Below are 23013 nucleotides of genomic sequence, written 5' to 3' on the forward strand. Positions count from 1 at the left end.
GCTGAGCGCTTACTGTGTGCAAAGCATTGTACTTCGTGCTTAGGAGAGTACACTATAACAGTGAACAAACACATTCCCTGCCCTCAACACGCTTACGGTATTTCAACCTTCAGGGTGAGGGCATTGGTGATTTTGCGAGTGGTTTGTGTAACACCACTCACACCCCTCTCTTCTAAGTGGTGTTTCCAGTGGGGCACAAAGTTCAGTGAGCAAGTAGGCAAGGGAGCAGCCTATTTTGAAGTGCATGGGAAGGGATTTTTTTGTTGTCATTGTTCTTGTTGGTTGTTTTTGTCTGTTTCTAACCTGCGGGACCCATTTCAGTCAATCGGTGGTATTTACCTAGGGCTTACTGTGTGCAGAGCCCTGTACTGAGCACTTAGGAGAGGACAGTACAGCAGAGTTGGTAGACACTTTCCCTGCCCACAAAGACCCATTTACAGCCAAATTGACCACAGCCTAGTGCCAAGGCTGTGCCACAGGGCCACGACCCAGCAGGCATATTTGGTAGACGACGCAGTCTTTGCCACCTATATTAGCCTGGTGTTTTTCTGGATTCTCGCTGAGTTCATCCACCTCATGGTGGCTCTTTGGTTAAAAATAAGTAAATTAAGTAAAAATGATCTGATCCTGGAGATATATCTCTCTCTCCCCCTCTCCCTGAAACAACTGCCTTCCAGAATCACGTCTCACTTCGACCCCATCAACGGCTTGCAACAGTTTACAGCTAGTCTGTCAGCATGTGAACTCTGCAATTGTGCTCGAAACTTAAGCGTTTTCAGTTTAACTTGGTTGTACAGCTACAGAGTTCCTTAGTACACCAAGTTGGTCTTCTGCAATGTTTTTTTTTGTTTTGTCTTTTCAGTTCTGATTTGTTGATACTGTTTAAGATTGGCTTTGCTTGGTGGCTACTTTATGTGTTTGAAATCTGAGCTGAGATATTTCAGACCCTCCAGGATCCACCTGTTCTTCATTCTCCCTCTTCCCTCTTCTCACTGCGTGAGCATTTCTGGGTTCAAAGGTTCATCCGAAGATATGTACAGAGTATATATGTTCTAAGGAATTATGCTTAGGCATTTGTATTTTTCCTGTTTACCGCTGTTCGTTTGTAAGCTCCTTGAGGACAGGAACTGTTTCTTTTTTCTCAGTAATACTTTTATAGTACTTAGCACACAATATATACTTAACTATTTGTCCTTCTACTGTCTTCTACAGTATTTGTTGGTTCTGTTCTTACGTAAGAAATTATAACGTTAATGTTATAACGTTAATGTTAATGAAGACAAATTGTGAAAAAAAAAACAACTAATGGTCAAGGATTAGCAAGTATATTCTTTGAGGATGTCCAAAAACAGAGGAATCATTTTATACTGGCCCAAAGTGAGTGCTAAATAAGTAAATAATAGTGATATATGTTGCCAACTTGTACTTCCCAAGCACTTAGTACAGTGCTGTGCACACAGTAAGCGCTCAATAAATACGATTGAATGAATGATATTTATTAAGTGCCTAATATGTGCCAATCACCATATTCAGCACTGAGGTTAGAGACAAGATAAAGAGCTCAGACATAGTCTCTGACCCATATCTTAACAGTCCAAGTAGGAGGGGTAACAGGTATTGAACTCTGCTTTTGCAGATGAGGAAACTTAGCACAGAGAGGTTAAGCAGTTTGCCCAAGGTCACACAGCAGGCAGGAAGCAGGAACGGGGTTAAGAACCAAGTCCTCTGACTCCCATTACTGTGCTCTCTCCATTAGGACACACTACTGCAAGAGGGTTGATAAAGATTAGAACTAAGGTTAGAGGGTGATGATTGGTTTAACATTTTTTGCATGTTGATGCTTTGGGAACATAATAATAATAATAATGGCATTTATTAAGCGCTTTCTATGTGCCAAGCACTGTTCTAAGTGCTGGGGGGATACATGGTAATCAGGTAGTCCCACGTGGGGCTGACAGTCTTAATCCCCATTTACAGATGAGGTAACTGAGGCACAGAGAAGTTAAGTGACTTGCCCAAAGTCACACAGCTGACAATTGGCAGGGCCAGTTGAACCCATGACCTCTGACTCCAAAGCCCATGCTCTTTCCACTGAGTCACACTGCTTCTCATGTCTACCAACTCTATTGTACCCTCCCAAGCACTTAGTACAGTGGTCTGCACACGGTAAGTGCTCAGTAAATACCATTGACTGATTGATTAATGCAGTGAAAATCTGGGTTGAAGCCTAACAATCAGTTGTCAGAAATGACTCATGTTGCCATTTTAATGGAACCCCAATAAAAAGAAATGTGTACTATCAGTTTCCACTCCGTGTGGGGGTTTAATACTTTCCCACAATAGCACAAACGGTGAAGCATGTAAGTAGAGAATATTTTTGTTTCTTACTGAGTAGTAGTCTGGTGTGCAGGATTAATTTTGCATGTAAATAATGCTATTCTGACCTGTCATATAGCAGAACCTTGGACTGATTCTCCAAGAAATCAGATTGTTTTCCATAATGTTTAGGAGGGATAGAAGGAAGGTAGTTTCGTTGTGGTCTGGAGCTGTGGAAGGCTGCAACTACAGAAAGCAAGTAAGAAGCTAGTGTCTGCAGAGTTTACAATCATGAAATATTAAGAGATCAAGGGAATATATAGAGGATGGCCAAGTCAAAGCAAAAACGTGAGCAGAAATCACCCTCACACCAAGAATCTGTTACTGGTGACTATTCCTTTTTCTTCACAATCACTCAGTAGTAGTTTTCAGTTGATCACTTTCCTGCAGGGTTTCTAAAAATCTCTCCTCCTCCTTACTCTCCTTTGGTACCTCAAAGCTTTAATGAACTTGTAAAAGTGTCTACCCGATTACCAGGGAACTGCTTATTCACTAGGCATATTAAGCCCGCCCTCCCTTTTTTAATATTCCCCATTTAGTAAATTCTAGTAAATTTGAATTTTTATTGTCATTGTCACTTTTATTTTTTGGCATGAATTTTTATTGTCATGCTTTTTTGTATTTTCAGAATGCAGCAGCCCAACCCCTGGCCCTGGAAAGGAATGGGAAGAATACGTGCAGATTCGTGCTCTAGTTGAAAAAATACGGAAAAAGCAAAAAGGTGAAGTTGCCCATGTGAAAAGTCATATAAAAGTTTTTTCCCTCCTTTCAGCAATACTAGTAATATTTTTAATAGGCCAGAGTAAGCCATCTTTGAACTTTGCATCTTGGATTTTCTCGTGTGCATTGACTGATCCAATTCATATTTCAGACAAAAACTCTCAAGACTTGTACTTGTAGAGTCAATCAATCAGTGGTCAGTGAGCACTTACTTTGGGCATAGCACAGTTCTGAGTGCTTGGCAGAGCACTCCAGAAGCAAACGATACAGTCCTGGATCTCTGTGGCCTTACAGTTATAACGAGCTGATGAAAGCAAGCAGACTTAAATTAGTTACACCTAAGGGGAACGTGGGGAAGAAGTAGGATAATAAGAGAAAGTAGCACAGATACGTCAGGATGATCTGCCTAAATTCGATCAATCATTGAATATACCCGTAAACCCTGTTCCCCCAGAATGCGTTTTTCCACTGGGTGTTTGGGTAGGACACCGTGATATCACGTTCTTCCAGAAATGTGTGCTGATGTAGCGCATTTAAAGGAGGGAGTTTTAGGCTGGGGAAATGTGTGAGCGAGAGGTCAGGGGACAGTTTTGGTCAAGAGCAAGGTACAGCGAGAAGTGATTTGGAATTTTTTCCCGAAGTTGCCCCATCCTCTGAAAGACCAAATGTTCTCTTAAAAGTGTCGTTTCCCCCCCCCCCCACCCCCCCCAGGAATATTTTATCCACTGGCTAAGTTGGATGACTAGCTAGTTTGAGTGATAAAATGAACTTCCATATTAAAGTATCACAAATAGTTTTCAGTGTATAATCAGTTCTCTTATATTGGTAAAATGGCTGAGTTATGTTTCTGAAGAACCTCCTTGAAGGGAACCTCACATCGTAATGATTTCACCACGACAGATGCATGCCGTTGGAAAAACGTTCCCAAATTCGCTGTAGCATTCTATTGAAAACTTGTAGTGAAAATACCTTTTCTGACAGAGTTGACTATTTATCACAAGTAACCTTTTCTGGCAACTTTACTAACCCTAATTTGTAGTTTCTTGAGGGTTTTACCTAAATAAACACAGGTTATTTTTAACTCATTTTAGTAAGTTGAGTTTCACCATCCTTAAAATCGATCAGAGTGACAGATGTGTAGACAAAGGCAGGCTTGGCTACCAGAGAGGGAAAAGACTTCAAGAAGCTTTCTGTGCCCCCTACCCAGCTGCTTCATTGTCTTTTGGAGTGTGTGGATGAGTTAAGGCCCTGAAAGGAGAATAGGAGGATTACTCCTCTAGGAGCCTTTTTGGACAAATCTCTCGTCTCCCTACCCTCCTGTATCACCTGTGCTCTCAAGTCTGGACCCCCTAAGCTCTTTGGTACTTGCTCTACCTAAGCACAGCACCTATGTGCAATATCTTTGCAGTGGGTTGTTTCCCCAGTGGTAATTTATTTGAGCATCCGTCTCCCCCACTAGATTGTAAATTCCTCGAGGGCTGGGATCATATCTACTAACTCCATTGGACTCTCCCAGGCACTTAGTATCACTCTCTGCACAGAGTAATTGATCGATAAATACTATTGATTGGTTGATTTTTGATGGGAGAGGATCACAGTGTTGTTCTGTGAGTGAATATGTGTAGAGCTGGCTAGGTCAGTCTGCTCTCATGTTAGTCTGATCACTTCTCGGCTTATCTGTAGACTTGCCAGTTTCTCCCAGTTGGTTTATATTGCCATCACGTTTCATTCTATGTAGTCACCAGAGGGTAAGAAATACAAATTCTGGAAGGAGTAGTTTTCTAGCCAGAAAAATTCCCTGTTCTTACATGAGCATATTGTTTGCCTCCAGTTATTGGACCGGTTGAAGCAACTATATTAGCTGTGAAAGTTTGAGCAGCTTGTAAATAAAAACAATAAAAACTTACCAGCCTCACCAGCCACTCATTGACATGCCTGAACTTCAGTCCTCTGCCAGATTTTGGAGGTGAGCCAGGTAGAGTTAGGCTTTTTATGGAGGCAGAGGAAGCGTTTATGTTGGTGCAATACATTTAACTTTCCTAAGGTCGGCTAGTGGGGGGCTTCCCTTTCTCACCGCTGTCTCGCCCCACGTGTTCTTAAAGGAGAGAAGGCCGTGAAATTGTACCCCAGTTAGGGGGACAGAGGAGGAGAATGGGGAACACTACTAGGCGGCCCCACTTCATTCTCCCTTCCTGGCTTCAGCGACATTCAGGAGGGAAGGGAGACACCATTCATTCATTCATTCAATTGTATTTATTGAGCACTTACTGTGTGCAGAGCACTGTACTAAGCTCTTGGGAAGTACAGTTCAGCAACAAATAGAAACAATTCCTGCTCGCATCAGGCCCACAGTCTAGAAGGGGGTATTTAAGCAACAGTGACCATTAGTTATTTTCAAGCCTGTTTTCCAGAAGCAGCTTCAAAATACATAGTTAAAGCTTTACTGGTCAACAAGCCCTTCATGGGTGAAAGTTTGACACATCAGGTGCATATTAACTCTTAGGTATTTATTCATACTAGAACAGTAAACTGACCAAATACTTAACTTAATACTTGGTGGCCTGAAAATGTCTAACTTTGACCTGCCAGGATCTAAGCCATTACATCTAAGTTGTACTTTATAGACTATAGTGTGAAATAAGAACTTACCTTTGCACTGTTTTCAATCAAGTCTTTTCTGTTCCCTAGCCCCTAACTCTTAGGAACTAATAGGAATAGGAATGTGCAATGAATGCTGCTGACGTGCTTAAGAAACCCCTCCATGACTGTTGGATCACCAGGTAGACTCTAGAGACCCCTACACGTCAAAGTTAATTTATGAACATTTTGAAAAAAATAGGGTAGTGTTTTGAAATGTAAAACGACCGTTGAACTTAATAATTGTGATATTTGTTAAGCACTGGGGTAGATACATGATAATCAGGTCAGACACAGCCCCTATCCCTCATGGGGCTCGCAGTCTAGAGAAGGAGAACAGATATCAACTCCCCATTTTACAGATGAGGAAACTGAGGGACAGTGGAAGTTAAGTGACTTGCCTAAGGTCACACCGCAGGCAAGAGGCAGAACCAGGATGAGAACTCAGGTCCTCTGATTCTCAAACCCCTGATCTTTCTTCTAGGCCACGATGCTTTCCTAATCTTAGGTTTAATCTATTGAATAAAATGAAGTCTTTGGAGTGAAATATCAGATTGACATGTAGTTCCCAAACGCTTAATACAGTGCTCTGCACACAGTAAGTGCTCAATAAATACGATTGAATGAATGAATTGGCAGTTGACACATTTTTTCTGAAGCTGTACCAGAGGGGAGACCAAGCCTCAAAGTGAGTGAATAGCTTATTGCTTCCGGTGGGGGCCGGAGCCACAGCGAAAAAAAAACCCACAAAAACCTGCTTGCATGCATTCAAACTCATTTTGATTGGGCTGTCTGTTTAATACTCTAGGGCCCTGGACTATGCAGCCACATTTCTTATGATACCACTTCAAGTATGCTTGAAGTCCGTAATCTAATAAATCAGCGTGGCTCAGTGGAAAGAGCACAGGCTTTGGAGTCAGAGGTCACGGGTTCAAATGCTGGCTCTGCCACTTGTCAGCTGTGTGACTTTGGGCAAGTCACTTAACTTCTCTGTGCCTCAGTTACCTCATCTGTAAAATGGGGATTAAGACCGTGAGCCCCCTGTGGGACAACCTGATCACCTTGTAACCTCCCCAGCGCTTAAAACAGTGCTTTGCACATAGTAAGCACTTAAGGCCATCATCATTATTATTATTATTAAGTATGGTATGTGTAGAATAGTCATAAGCGTTATGACCCTTCTGGTTGAGAACTTGTTTGGTGTGTCCACAATTAGGAAGCGGTAAAAGAGAAACTGTATTATCTGGTGGCTAGGGAGCTAGGCTGAAAGTCCGAGTGAATCGGGTTCATATCTCGGCTCTACCACTTGCTCTGTGGACCTGGCGACTTGCACAGCGTCACTGTTCTTCGCTGTTCTCTATTTCATTAAGCGGAAATGGTCATTCCTTGTCCATTGTTACACACGCGATGCCAAAGGAGAGTATTCGTTAAAGCCCTGTAAGCTTTGAATTCAGGGATCCATCAGGGGCATTTATTGAGTTCCTCTTGTAAGAAAAGCAAGAGTTGTGGTCCCTGCCCTAATAAAGGAGGCAGGCTGACACAAAAATTATTCACAAATAGTGGGAGCAGGAGGAAGAACAAGAAGTTAACTGGTAACGATGAAGTCTCTCGTCAGATACGACGGATGAGACTCAGCCCTAAGACATCAGGGGAGTTGGGGAGTTGGTTATAGTGGTAAGAATTGGTGTAGCACCACGTACCCACTTTTAGCATGAGGATATCCGGATGAAATAGCTAAATAAATAATTGGATGTACTACTGATTGTACATATGCCCAAGTGGATGGATATAAAATACAGAAATGTTAAGGGGAACTGTTGGGTGGATGTAACGTGGAATTGATATCAGATGATCTAGAAACTTAAAATAGACTTATCTTAAATGACACCGTTTTCACCTTGTTTCAGAACTTCCTTTTTGATCCAAAATACACCTTTTCGAAAAAGTGGTTTTTTAAAAAATCGGCAGTTATCATTTAATGTCTTTGATTCAGTTCAAATATATGTTTAATGGGAGAAGTTACCATTTTTATTTCCTTAGCTCTCACAAATCATTCGGTTTTTCAAAAGAACTAAAATACCACTTTCTAAGGTAATGGTGGCTGAACAAGCTAATTTTGACATCAGAGGATTCTAACAGGATCTGACAGTTTCTCTTTTTTGCTGTTCATCCACATGGATGTATTTAGGGTTGTCAGTTACTTTCGATGGAAAAAGAGAAGATTATTTCCCTGATTTGATGAAATGGGCCACTGCAAATGGAGCATCCACGGAGGGGTTTGAATTGGTTAACTTTGAAGAGGGCTTTGGCCTCAGAGCAACAAGGGAAATTAAGGTGAGATTGTGAAAGTTTATCTGAGTAGCACATCATGATTGAGTGTATCATTGTACAGTGTACATTGTAGAGTGTATTGGTGGGTGCACATATGATTGTTTTTGCATTCTTTTGGAAAGCACTTCATTTCAAAATTCAAAACAGTTGCCCAAAGTAAAATTTGGGTTAAGAATGGAAAATTTTAATAAGGGAGAAGTGCCTTTTCCTTGAAGGGCTGAAACCATGACGTTTGGTAAGGTATATTTGTCTTTAGATTCTTCCGGTACACCGCTCTTATTGACCACCTTTTCATACGACTAATCTTGCCTTGATGGCTAAACTTAATTCCCACCAGTGCTACTGGGAGCATTGATAAGCCAATAAAAATACACATACCTACCACCTGAATTGGGAGTAAGATTTTTTTGAAAACCTAAGGGACCTGGGAAATTCTCGAAAGATATGTACATGGCCAGCATCACGTGTGTAAAAGGACTAACAAATGTACATCAAAAGAGACAACATTCTCGCCAAAGCACAAACAATCTGTATGTATAGTTAATTGTCCTCACTCTTGACTATTGGGGTCCTAAAATGACTCGCTATATTAGAGATTGCTACAAAACTGAAAATTTTATCCTATAAGCAATTTCTATTTTACCAACTTAATTGCCATATTCAAATATGCACACTGACCCAAAAAATGGAAAATCTGCTTTAGACAAAGCTGGGCAGGGCCAGACAAACACTGGTGCAGTATCAGTTAGTCAGTCACATTGATTGAGCGTTTACTGTGTGCAGAGCACTGTACTAAATGCCCGGGAGAATGCACTCTGAGTTGGTAGGCATGTTCACTGCTCTCTGCTTCTGGTCCTTCAATCAATCAGTCAATCTATCAATCATTCATTGAGCGCTTACTATGTGCAGAGCACTGTACTAAGCGCTTGGGAAGTACAAATTGGCAACATATAGAGACAGTCCCTACCGAACATTGGGCTCACAGTCTAAAAGGGGGAGACAGAGAAAAAAAAACCAAACATACTAACAAAATAAAATAAATAGAATAATGTACAAGTAAAATAAATAAATAAATAAATAGAGTAATAAATATGTACAAACATATATACATATATACAGGTGCTGTGGGGAAGGGAAGGAGGTAAGATGGGGGGGACGCCTGTGGCCTCCAGTGGACAATGACCAAGGTTGGTGGTTGCGGTCCGTCAGGCCAGGCGGCCTGCAGAAGTTCCTTTTCTTCTGTGCCATCCATCTCCTCCCTGCTCCTCAGCCAAAGTCATGCTCTTCTAATAGGCTTCAAGCCCATTGGCTCAGAATTGGGCTTTTTTCCTGGGGCAAGTAGGGAGAATAGCGGGGTGACAAAAGTTTAGGCATTTCTGTCCCTCAAATCCCTTCTCCCTTTCCCTACCCTGCCACCTTTAGTCTTGCTCTGCTCTGGGCTTCCAGTATGTTGAATCTAACCTGAAACTTGGCGCTTATTTGGAACTGGTCCTGTTTTCCAAGTTGTTTATACGTTCAAAGGGTGGAATGCAAGCAAATCTTTAAATTGTATTAGTTTAGGGTTTAGTGTTGTGAACTGATCAGTTGATCGAATACCTGAGTCTTGAAGTATGTGAATGAAAAAACATAGTATTTGTAGAATTGTTATAATGAAATTTTCTCAATTTGTCTTCTAGGCAGAAGAACTGTTCCTGTGGGTTCCAAGAAAATTGTTGATGACAGTTGAATCAGCTAAAAATTCAGTGTTGGGTGAGAACCATTTCTGGTTGTTTTTAGATTGCACTGAGGGGAGGATACCTGATTTCGAAACACTGTTAATTTAGTTTTGGTGGTTCTTGGAACATATTAAACTACTCCAACCAAACGGAATTATTCTTCGAAAATCCATATGCTACTTTCATTAAAACTATACCTATAACATGCTTATAGAGCTACAGAGTTCCTGAAGATAGGCATTATTGTAAATCTCCCAAGGTCATCCATGTTCTGAAATTTCTTCTTTGACTTTTGTAATCACATGGATTTATGAACATTTTGGGTAACTGCTTCTTTCAAAGTGCATGCAGCTGTTAACTGTAAACATTTGGTTCAATTCAGGGTCCTTATATTCTCAAGACCGAATCCTTCAGGCTATGGGGAACATCACACTGGCATTTCATCTTCTTTGTGAACGAGCCAACCCTAGCTCTTTCTGGCTGCCGTACATACAGACTCTCCCGAGTGAATATGATACTCCTCTCTATTTTGAAGAAGATGAAGTTCAGTATCTTCAGTCAACACAGGCCATCCATGATGTCTTCAGCCAGTACAAAAATACAGCTCGACAATATGCCTATTTCTACAAAGTTATTCAGGTAAGTGGTTTAAATTTGTTTCTCAGCATTGGCACAGAAGATGGAATAAAAAAGAACATAAGGCTTGAAAACCCATTTTCAACAGCTAATTTAAGAAGGTTCACACAAAAATAGATCCATTTTTAAAAAATCACATGTTTGGAATACATTCCCCAAATTTCACCTTGTTGTTCATCGGTTGTAAGGTTTTAGAAAGTCTAAATTTACAAAATTCAAAGAATATGTTTTTTTCAAGGTGAAGACTGCTGCCTAATCCCATATGCTGTGAATATATGTTTTAACAGGGGTTTATCGTGGTACAAGTATTAGTACTGTGAATTTGCTTTCTTTTGGAAATTCTTTTAATTTATGAAATAAATTAAACTTCCTTTTGCGACGCCCCCACCACCGGAGTCCCCACCACCTCACTTCCTTGCCTCTGATGAACTAGTCAACTCCTTCGATGTCAAAATTGAAACCATCAATCATAAGTTCCCTAAAGTCTCCCCTTCACCTCCCTCAGACTCATATATCCACTGTCTGTCCTCGCCATAACAAAGAGATCTCCCATCTGCTTGCAAAATATATCCCCTCTAACTTTCTAAAGGCACTTGTTGCCACCCTTTTCCCCCTGTTCTGGCTGCATCTCCTGCCTCTTGTTCTCTGGTGGTTCCTTCTCCTCTGTCTTCAGTCATGTACATGTACTCCACAATACTCAGAAAGCCTTACCTGGATCCCACTGCATCTTCCAGCCATCACCTTTTCTCTTTGCTCCAGTTCTTGTATAATTTTCTCATACGGGCCACATGTACCCTCTGCCTCCACTTCCTCTTCTATAACTCCCTTCTTGCTTTACTGTTCTCTGGTTTCCATCTCCAGAGATTGTATCAAATAAAGGTCACCAAGGTCACTTCCTTGCCAAATCTAATGGACACTACTCTGGGGAAATATTCCTTACCTCCTCGCTACCTTTTGACACTGTGGATCACTCACTTCTCCTGGAAACACTATCTAACCTTGGTTTTTCTATCTCAATTCTGTTGATTATTTTATTTTTAATGGCTGCTCCTATTCAGTGTCCTGCAGGCTCATCTTCCACCTCTCTCTCACTTCCAATCCCACAGCTTCAACTGCCACTTTTATGCAGGTGACTTCCAAGTTTATTTCACTAGCTCCAATCTTTCTCCCTGTCTGCAGTCCTGCATTTTCTTTTGCCCCCAGGATTCTCCGCAAGGGTGTCCCCCAGCATCCAAAGTTCAGTACGTCTAAAATTGAGCACCTCAGTTTCCCTCCTAAATCCTCTCCGTCCAACTTTCCCATCTCAGTTAACAACATCACAATCCTCCTCATCTCTCAAGCCTGCAATCTGGCCATTATCTTTGACTCCTCCCTCTCAACCCCCATCTTTAGTCTATCTCTAAATCCTGCCATTTTTCCATCCACATTTCCCGATCCATCCGTTCTTCTTTATCCAAGCAGTCACTACTGGATCTAGTTAGGCACTTGTGAAATCCCAGCTAGACTGTTGTATCAGCCCCCTCATTGGTCTAGAGGCCTTCAGTCCCCTCTCCAGTATATATTTTCTGCTGACATTTGTTGACCATGTACAGTGTGCCCCATGCTCTTTTCAGTAGGCTACACTGCTTTTCTGTTGTTATTCTGCACATATCTTTCCATTCTTTAGAAATCTTCAGTGGTTACCCAAGCCTCTCTTGTTCAAGCAGAAGAGGAGCCTGGCCTAGTGGAAAGAGCATAGGCCTAGGAGCCAGAGCACTTGGGTTCTAATCCAGACTGCCAATGACTTGCTGGGCAAGTCACTTAACTTCTCTGTGCCTCAGTTCCCTCAACTGTCAAATAGGGATTAAATGCCTGTTCTCCCACCTACTTAGACTTTGAGCCCCATGCAGGAAAAGGACTCTGTCTGACCTAATTAACTTGTGCCTAGCCCAGTGCTTAGAACAGGGTTTGACACATAATAAGCACTTAACAAATACAATTATTTTTTTTAAAAAAGCCCAAACTCCTGACTGTTGACTTTAAAGCACTACATCAGCACCCTCCTTCTTAATGATCCATACTCTTCTCCCGCTTCACCTCAGCATGCACACTTTGCAACTCTCCAGGTAACCTGCGCCTTGTGCTACATTCTCATCTCTCACCTCTCTCCAGGAGCCTTTCCCCAAATAACTTTTCCTTTTCCCTAAGCCATGTACTCCCACCTTCCACCTAATCCCTTTTACACACCTCTCACTTAGAGTTTTACATCTATCTGTAGCAATTCTGCGCATATTGATTTACATGCTCTTATTATTACATGCTCAGAGGCTAAGAGCGATCTCTGATGGATGCTACTGTTCTTCTGCAAAAGGAATGACGAGTCAGAGAAATTGAGCAGTGGGTCCAAAACTGACCCTTGGGTTGTATTATGCCTGTCTCTGCTGTAACATCCAAGGGTGTGTCTTCTACTACTAATAATACCTTGATGGCATTTGTCAAGCGCTTACTATGTGTCAAGCACCATTCTAAACATTGGGGTAGTTACGAGCTAATCAAAAGTTACAGAAATTGTTGGCGTCTGCGCATCGTGCCACTTTTCATTTACTTTTATTGAACAGAGCCAAAGATTTCCATTAATAATGCATAGTAATAATTGAGGTATACATTAAACGCCTGATGTGTGTCCACCACTGTACTTGGCTCTGGGGAAGATACAAAAGGTCCCACATGGGGCTTACAGTCTAAGTCTTTAGTCTAAGTAATGAGACACGGAGAAGTGAAGTGTCTTGCCCACTGTCACACAGCAGGGAAGTGGTAGATCTAGGATTAGAACCCAGGTCCTCTGACTCTGAAGCCCATGCTCTTTCCACTAGGCTACGGCACTTCTCAAGCAGGTGCTTCCCAAGCTGCTTCTCAAGACGTCTAAACAGGGTAATCCTAGGGCCTGGACTAAAGCAAACAGCACGTAGTAATATTAATAATATATTTATTAAACACTTAGGTTGTGCCAAGCACAGTGTTAAGTGGCACTGGGTAGGTGCAGTATAATTAGATCAGACACAGTGCCTGCCTCACAATCAGAGGGAAGGAGAACATGTATTTTACCCTTATATTATAGATGAGGAAACTGAGGTCCAGAGAAGTTAAGTGAGTCCCCCAAAATCACACAGCAGGCAAATGGCAGAGCTGGGACTAGAACCTAGGTTTCCTAACCTCAAATTCCTTGTTCTATCACACTGTCTCCCAATGAAGGGATAAAGAGAAAGAAATCAAAAGTAGCACAGAAATAAGGAGAAAGATGATGGATTCAAGATTTGTACATTGATTGCCTGTCTTTGTAATAATCACCAACTGCTTTTATAGAGCTCCTGTTGTGTCTAGAGCACTCAACTAGGTACTTAGGGAAACTTGTATAAGAAATAAAGATTTGGTTTTTGTTTTGTTATTGCTTAAGTGAGTTTACTAAACTTTTCCTTCAATAGAGTCCATCCTGATAGATTTGAAACCACATAACTTATTTTACTATTGTGTTTTTCCCAATTTCCTGGGCATTTATCTAAATTACAGGGACAGGATTTGTGCATATTCCCCCTCATCCCATTAAAGAAAGTGTATCACTGAATAAATCTACCAGCTCATTCCTTTCTATAAGGGAAAGAGTTGGTGCTTCCTTATGGAGAATATGATGTCATTCTCTTAGCAGAGAATTGATTTGGCCTCTTTCCAGGGCGCCCCTTTATGGCTTTGACATCTGTGGCTTCTGCTGCCCTATTTCAGATATTCCTCTCTTAGAGGAGGTTGTGGAAAAACAACTCTGCTACTCCTAGATTCCCAGTTTACTTGACCATTTTCTCGACAGCAGTTGTCCATTTCACAAAGGCAAGTGGAGAAGTTCATTCATTGTCATATTTATTGAACGCTTACTGTGTGCAGAGCACCATACTAAGCGCTTGGAAAAGTAAAATACTGCAATAAACAACAGACATGTTCTTAAATTTGTATTCTGATTTTTAGATGAGCTTTCCTGTATGTCTTTGCTCTGAGTCCATTGCTGTGGCAGAAGTATGAAGTGGGAGAATCCCGTTATATTACTAATGGTTTGATATGTGTTTTTTAGGCCATGTTTTCACAGCAATATTCAAAACAGGTGATCTGTAATTTCCCATGGGATCTGTGTCGCCCTAGAATGGATGAGCCTGCCTAGAATGTAGACGGAGTCCAGCGTCCTCAAGTGTAGTTTTCAGGGAGCAAAGTCAGCCACATTTCTGCTTCTTATACTGACAAAACCAATCCTTTTTCCCCACCCCCCGTGTATGCCTATTCAACTGCTACGTTGTAGGAATGAAGAGTAGCGAAGAGGGGTTGGGAAAGCAGGAATCAGGGTGGAGATTATATTTGACAAGGGCCAGGTCTACATTTCACCCCATTATATAAAGGGGCAAAACATTGCAGATACTTTATTCCCAATACATGGGTGTCCTCGGTGGTTTTGCAGTAGGCAAGTTTGAAGACATTGCCCAGTACAAGTACTGAAACATCTCAAGTCTCCATAAGAAGATTATGTTCTGAGCATATTTTATTTTATTTTTAAAAAATGGTATTTGTTAAGCGCTTACTATGTGCCAAGCACTGTACTAAGTACTGGGGTGGATACAAGCAAATTGGGTTGGACACAGTCCCTGGCCCACATGGGACTAACAATCTCAATCCCCATTGTACAGGTGAGGTAACTGAGGCACAGAGAAGTGAGGTGACTTGCCCGGGGTCAAACAGCAGACCTATGGCGGAGCCGGGATTGGAACCCGTGACCTTCTGACTCCTAGGCCTATGCTGTAGCCATTGTGCCATTCTGCTTCATTTTCTCCCTCAAATCATTTATCCAAACTGACTTTTTTCCAGTAATTCTGGTTAGTTCAGGTAATCAAGGTTTGTCTCTTTTCAAGAAGAGAGACAGCAACTGTGAAAATAGCCTAACGTCAGTCAAGAAGGTTTGTTTGGTAAATGACGGATAGTTATTTTGGGGGAAAGAGATTTTGTTTTTCAACTGGCAATTTTAAAAAGCTGTTCAAAGACAGAGGTAGTGCAGATGTCAGAAGTCCCAATGCAAGATGCTAAAGAAAGAATGGCGTGGCAAGGGGTACACTGGAGGGCCTGCACTAAGAGGAGCCCCAGGCCACTTCTCTCACATCCAGATTAATAATAATAATGGTATTTATTAAGCACTTACTATGTGCAAAGCACTGTTCTAAGCGCTGGGGAGGTTACAAGGTGATCAGGTTGTCCCACAGGGGGCTCACAGTCTTAATCCCCATTTTACAGATGAGGTAACTGAGGCACAGAGAAGTTAAGTGACTTGGCCAAAGTCACATAGCTGACAAGTGGCGGAGCCGGGATTTGGACCCATGACCTCTGACTCCAAAGCTCGTGCTCTTTCCTCTGAGCCACGCTGCTTCTCACAATCTGCGGCAGATTCTGTGCTGCCGCAGAGAAGCAGCATGGCAGGACCAGGATGCAGGTATCTGGCATCCCTGTAAAGCTTTCTTTCTCACTTCTGTTAAAAGCAGTGGTAGTGGCATATATGAGAAGCAGCGGGGCTTAGTGGATAGAGCACGGGCCTAGGAGTCGGGAGGACCTGGGTTCCGATCCTGACTGCCACATGTCTGCTGTATGACCCTGAGCTAGTCACTTCACTTCTCTGGATCTCAGCTACCTCATCTGTAAAATGGGGATTAAGAGTGTGAGTCCTATGTGGGACAGGGACTGTGTCCAACTTGTCTAACTTGTATCTACCCCAGTGCTTAGAACAGTGCTTGGCACACAGTAAATGCGATTGAATGCATTAGTATGTAGTAAGCGCTTAAGAAGTACCATAGTTATTATTACTACGCAGCTCTCCCAGGCCCCCAGGGCCATTTTTCTGCCCACCTCATCTCTGGCACCACGGGGGTCCGGAGAAGACATTGCTTGATTCAGGAGTGACAGTGAAGCAGCTCAGCAGCTGCAGCTCTCACTAGGAGCCAGCCTTATGCCCCCATCCACTAGCTTAGATCAGCATGACCACCACCAAAAAAAAAAAAATTGTTGCCAAAGCATGATCTAGAGACAGCTGGGAATTAGATGTATGATGCTGAGCTCCACCTTGAAAGGGGAGACTCCAGCTGGTCCGTGTCAACACATAATAAATCATTCTGGCCATGACTTAGTGCTCAGGAAGGGGAGTATATTTGTAATTTATTCATATCAATGCCTGTCTCCCCCTCTAGACTGTAAGCTCCTTGTGGGCTGGGAACACATCTACCAACATTGTACTCTCCCAAACTCTTCATCATCAATCAAATGAGTGGTATTTATTGAGCACTTACTATGTTAAGGGCACTGTTCTAAGCACTTGGGAGAGTACAATACAGCGCTCTTCCGACTGTAAGCACTCAGTAAATAGCATTGATTGATGAATTACTACCAAGGGGTGTGACTCCTACTCTTACTTGCCCCCAGCACGGTGTATCTGGGGCCCTGGTTGTGAGCCAGCAAGTGCCACTTGGCATTACAGGAATCAAAGATGTCCTGATCCTTCTACATTGAATTTAGCTAGGGAAATCCTTAGTTGCTAAAGCCACTATTTAGTAGAGAAGCAGCAGGTTGATAGCGACTTCTATTCAATTCCTTAGTTTCTATGGTGACAATAATAAGTCACATGGACGAGGCAGATGGAGAAACATTACCCCTAGCTTCAGATAGGGTCTACCCAAGAGTGTTAAAACAGAAATCTTGGAAGTGAGTTTGAATTCTGTTTAGAGAGGGAGATTGGGGACTCGCTGATTGGCTCTCGGAATTGTACACTACCCGATTGTGTTTCAAATAACATAAATATTTTCACCATATCCCCTCGCCCCCCAAGTCCTCCCCCTCAAAGTCACAAAAACTGGTCCATAAGGGAAGAGTTCTGTGTATAAGTCACTGACCACGTCTCCTCCAAAGGGCCTTTTTCGGTTAAGCCCTCATTTCCCCTCCTCCCTTTCCCTTTTGTGTTGCTTTTGCCCTAGGTTCCATACACTTTAAACACTTGATATTCACTCCACCCTCAGCCCCACAGCATCTATGTAAATAATAATAATAATGGTGCTTGTTAAGTGCTTTCTGTGTACCAAGCACTGTTTTAAGCATTGGGGTAGATACAAGTTAATCAGGTTGGACACAGTCCCTGCCCCACTTGGGGTTCACACTCTTACTCCCCATTTTACAGGTGAGGAAACTGAGGCCCAGAGAAGTGAAGTGACTTGCTCAGCGTCACACAGCAGGCATGTGACAGAGCTGGATTTAGAACCCAGGTCATTCTGACCTCCAGGCCTATGCTCTATCCACTGAGCCACTCTGCTTCTTATACCTGTAATTTATTATAATGTCTATCTCTCCCTCTAGACTGTAAACCCATTGTGGGCAGGGAGCATATCTACCAACTCTGCTGAATTCTACTCTCCCAAGTGCTTAGTACAGTTCTCTATGCACAGTAAGTGCTCAATAAATATCATTGATTGATTGCCTTGACCCTGGAGCTGTGTAAAGTCATCTTCAGAAGTTCAGAAGTTGCAAGATGAAGGTAGAAAAGATAGTGCCATTCGTATTTCCTCTTCTCCCCTATTTTGTGCATTCTTTCCTTTGTGGGCACTGCCATCAAGTCTAAACCTTTTTTTTTTTTGGTTATTAACATGTCATTGTCTAAAATTGTTCTATACCTGTTTCTATAGGAAACAGAAATATCCTCCTAAATACCGTGCTCCAAATCCTGGCAATGTCCATGGCCCTCTTAGAAAGTCTTTTCCAGAAATTGGCCAGAAGTTGGCAGCAACAATATTTATTAGGGCATATTTCAACATGGTACTTTACCAGATTGATCCAAAGAGGAAATTAGATTCAGTCCCTTTAGGTCTTATTCTCTGACTGACACATTAGAAGTAGTAAAGAAATGTGAGCAAGCCTTCGTATAAATACATAAGTAAAATCTTTACATGAATTGTGTCATAGAGCAAGAGGAGGGTCAACTTTTCAGGTTTAGCACAGGGGTGAGTTTGGGGTTGGGGTGAATGAGAAGGGAGATAAAGGTGTGTGTCTGTGTGGGGGTGTGTGTTGGGTAGGCGTGAGAGAGATGAATGCAAGGAAGGAAAGTGAATGAAGGGGAAAAAAAGAAGTAAATTACTTGTGGGCAAGGAATTTCTCCTTCTGTTGTACCTCCTCAAGAGCTTAGTGAAGCATGCCACACCCAAAGGAGCTCAATAAATACTATTACTAGAGATATTATTAGAGATATTACTAATATCTACTAATAGAGATATAATTAGATATACTAATAGATATAGATATACTATATAGTATATATAGTATATGTATATCTATAGTATATACTATAGATATGCTAATAGAGATATTATTAGATATAATTAGAGATATTACTAGAGATACTAAAGATACTATTACTAGAGTAATACATACTATTACTATTAATATTCTAGAGAAGCAGCGAGGCTCAGTGGAAAGAGCATGGGCTTTGGAGTCAGAGGTTGTGGGTTCAAACCCCAGCTCCACCAGTTGTCAGCTGTGTGACTTTGGGCAAGTCACTTCACTTCTCTGGGCCTCAGTTACCTCATCTGTAAAATGGGGATTAAGACTGTGAGCGCCCCGTGGGGCAACCTGATCCCCTTGTAACCTCCCCAGAGCTTAGAACAGTGCTTTGCACATAGTAAGCGCTTAACAAATGCCATCATTATTATCACTACTCCTTTTAGGAGAGAGAAAAGTAAGAAGGTACATGAAACTATGGCTGTTACTTCTCTTTTACCAGTAGGCACAGACTCTCAGGTCCGAAGTCTTCTGTGGGCATGAGGTTCATCTGTCAGTTTGTTTTCAGCAGGAGACTATTGCCATTGTCTGTGTCCCAGAAGTTCAAGGGTCAGTACACAGTAGACATTGGTACCCAGTAAGTTAAAACTTACCTTGCCTTCTGCACTATTGCCATCTCACCCTTCATCTCACTGTGCCGCGTAGCTCCTCATCACTGCATTGCAGAGCCATTGGCAGCTCTTGGCCTCTCACCCTGTCGGCACACTCAGAGGGGAGCCCCCTCTTCCCCAGCCCCCACAGGTGCTGGGGGCGACATGAGCAGTAGAGGTGGAGCCCTGCCTGGGGGCCCTGCACTGACAGGCAGGGAAGGGGGAGGAATAATACCAATAATTGATAATTATGGCTTTTGTTAAGCGCTTACTATATGCCGGGCACTGTACAAAGCACTGGGGTGGATACAAGCAAATTGGATTGGACACAGTTCCTGTCCCTTGTGGGGCTCACATTCTCCATCCCCATTTTACAGAGGAGGGAACTGAGGCCAGAGAAATGAAATGACATGTCCAAGGTCACAACAGACAAGTGGCAGAGCCGGGATTAGAACTCATGACCTTCTGAGGAAGCAGCACTTGCCCAGCCCTGGGACTGCTCTTGGGGTCCCTGTTGCTTGTTGAAGCCAACAGCAGATAATAATAACAGCTATGGTATTTGTTAAGCACAGGCACTGTTATCAATGCTGTGGTACGTACAAGCAAACTGGGTTGGACAGAGTCCCTATCCCACGCGGGGCTCACAGTCTCAATCCTCATTTTACAGAGGAGGGAACTGAGGCTCAGAGAAGCGAAGTGACTTTTTCAAGATAATAATAATCATAATAATAATAATGATGGCATTTATTAGGATCTTACTATGTGCAAAGCACTGTTCTAAGTAAGCACTGTGGAGGTTACAAGGTGATAATAATAATAATAATAATAATGGTATTTGTTAAGTGCTTACTATGCACTGTTCTAAGCACTGGGGGGATACAAGGTGATCAGGTTATCCCACATGGGGCTCACAGCCTTAATCCCCATTTTACAGATGAGGTAACAGGCACAGAGAAGTTAAGTGACTTTCTCAAAGTCACACAGCTGACAATTGGCAGAGCTGGGATTTGAACCCATGACCCCTGACTCCAATCGGGTTGTCCCACAGGGGGCTCACAGTCTAAATCCCCATTTTACAGATGAGGTAACTGAGGCCCAGAGAAGTTAAGTGACTTGCCCAAAGTCACACAGCTGACAATTGGCAGAGCTGGGATTTGAACCCATGAACTCTGACTCCAATCGGGTTGTCCCGCAGGGGGCTCACAGTCTAAATCCCCATTTTACGGGTGAGGTAACTGAGGCACAGAGAAGTTAAGTGACTTGCCCAAAGTCACACAGCTGACAATTGGCGGAGCCGGGATTTGAACCCGTGACCTCTGACTCCAAAGCCCATGCTCTTTCCACTGAGCCACGGTATGGAAAGTATTGAGGAGGTGTCAACTCTTTCATTTAATTAGGAAGGGCTTCGTGGAGAACTGATTTCTGGAACTGCCCCAGTGATGAAAGAAAGGGAGCTTGTTGATATCTGAGGAGAGTGCAGATGTGATTTAGGAGAAGGCCTGGGCATGGCTGAACAGAAAAGCTTTAGATAAGTGTGCCAGGGATGAGCAGGGAGGGTAGATGGAGAGATCAGGGAAAAGAGGTTGTCCATAATGAGCTTTGAAAAAGATGGGGAGAATCTTGGGCCTGATGGAGGTAAGATTGGGGTTCACCAGAGGGGGTGAGGAAAACTGGTCATAGAAACTAGCTGGGAAAGACAATTTAGGCAACATTTTAGAGGGTTGTCCAAGGGTGGGTTTTGCTGGTAGTGTCTAAGTGGAGATGGTTCACAAGAAGGGAACCGATTCAATGTGCATTAGGGTAAAAATAGAAGGAATCTGGTGCTAGGTAATCTGTGTTGAGCAAAGGACGATGAGTACAAAACACCATCACTAGAAGAAACCTTAAAAAAAAATGAAAATATAAGCTAGCCTGATTTTTAGGGTATCCATTTTGGAAGACTTGGAAGAGGTTCATTCTTGGAGAAAATGAATCTTCTGTAAGAATTCACAGGCCTTTTCCAGGGTGTTGTGAAATGGTAGTAGCTCTCCATTTTTCATTGTTATGTCTTATAATTTTCTCTTTTAACACACAAGATCTGATAAAATTGGAGTTTAGGAAAGCAAGCCTCAGGCACATTTTTCCTCTAGAGAATTGCAAAGTGAAATACAACTGCTCTGTAAATCAAAATAATCTCTTTTATGCCAATGCTGTCTTGTTCAAATAGAGGACTCTTTCAGCAAAGTGCCCTCATTTTCTGTGCTCCTAGCCAGGACCAGCCTACTACCCAGATCATTAATTTTCACAAGGTTGTAAGAACATTTTTAATTCTATGTTGATTGTGCCATTTTAGCTTATTTTTTTTCTTATGAAAACATACACATGACTGTACATCCCTTTTCATTTGTTTCAACTATCCATCGATTTAAAGTTGGGCTGATTTACATAACCATTTGCTTGTGTTCCATTTCATATCGTCTGCCTAGATGTCAGGATCATTTTCTCTCCCACTTTTTACTGGCCTCTAGTTTTTTTTAGGGAATGGTCAGTTTTTAGTTTGTGATTCTTCCTTGCATACAGTACCTTCTTCAGTTCCTTCAGTCATTGCAGGTTGTTTGTCCTAAATTTTAGAAATGCCACATAGTGGATTGTCATTGTTTCACGATTCCTAAATTTTTTGTTGGAAAACCAGTTTGTATGTTGTAGCTTTGTGCATTTTCTAGTGTGATAAGTAGCTATATCAAGAGTAAATTATCTTTCCAGTTATAGCATCTGTTAGCTTTTTCTCGCTGCTCTAAACCTGATCTTGCTTTTTTTGCTTGTATCCACCCCAGTGCTTAGTACAGTGCCTGGCACATAGTTAAGTGCTTAACAAATACCATAATTAATTATTATTGCTTTTGTCTTTTCAAGATTGGAGTGTCCATGCTTTATGTAGTATTTGAAACCAACACCTAACTTCAGTCCTTTCAAATTTTGGCAGTTCACTTTCAAATGGAACCTAGAAGTATAAAGGATATTGTTTAAAGCCTGGTCTTTGACCTTTCAGTTTGCTTCTGGTACCCCTCAAAAGGATTTCTCATGGATTAGTTGAATAGCAGATGGTTATAAAGTCCAGGGTTAATCCTTAGTTTCATATTTAAGTCAGTCTCACAGGTACCTTCGAAACCTCTGTGGACCTGCGACAATTTCAAACAGCCTCGCCAAAAACATTCTGCCCATTTTTATTTAAATTATCCCATCATGCTACTGTACGTATCACAAGTTATGTCTATCTGTAGCCATTTATAGTAGGTTCCCGTACAGAGTTCCTTTTTAAGTTCAGTTGAACAGTAAGACAAATATTTTGACATGTTGTGTAGTCCTGGTTCTCTTTATACTCATTCTCTTGGATTATGAGTTTTTTTAATCTTTTCTTTTTGTTTGTCACTGGGAACAGGTAATGTATTTTAACATTTTGCCTTTAAAAAGAGATCAAAATGTTTTAAAGTATTAATACCAGGCAATACAGAGCACCTGGGTACTGTCTTTTCATTGAGAGAAATTTTGTTGCAGATCGTGTACTGTCTACATTTGTAAAGAATAAACTACTGAACTTGTAAGATAGTCTCCCTCCTTTTCCTCGCCCCCACCACCAAAAATAATTTACCCTTTAC

General features: G+C 41.9%; 1 protein-coding gene across 2 annotated transcripts in view; it reads left to right on the forward strand.

The window, feature by feature from the left end:
• The window catches only part of SETD3 (SET domain containing 3, actin histidine methyltransferase), a 115008-nt gene that overhangs the window by 35421 nt on the left and 56574 nt on the right, over positions 1-23013 (forward strand). For both annotated transcript variants that reach the window (XM_038749438.1, XM_038749349.1), the window contains 4 exons: positions 3005-3097; positions 7922-8067; positions 9741-9813; positions 10162-10418. In XM_038749438.1, coding sequence (XP_038605366.1) covers positions 3005-3097; positions 7922-8067; positions 9741-9813; positions 10162-10418 — 569 coding nt within the window. The remainder of the gene's footprint in view (positions 1-3004; positions 3098-7921; positions 8068-9740; positions 9814-10161; positions 10419-23013) is intronic.

Source organism: Tachyglossus aculeatus, chromosome 1 (assembly GCF_015852505.1).
Source record: "Tachyglossus aculeatus isolate mTacAcu1 chromosome 1, mTacAcu1.pri, whole genome shotgun sequence".
Lineage (NCBI taxonomy): Eukaryota > Metazoa > Chordata > Mammalia > Monotremata > Tachyglossidae > Tachyglossus > Tachyglossus aculeatus.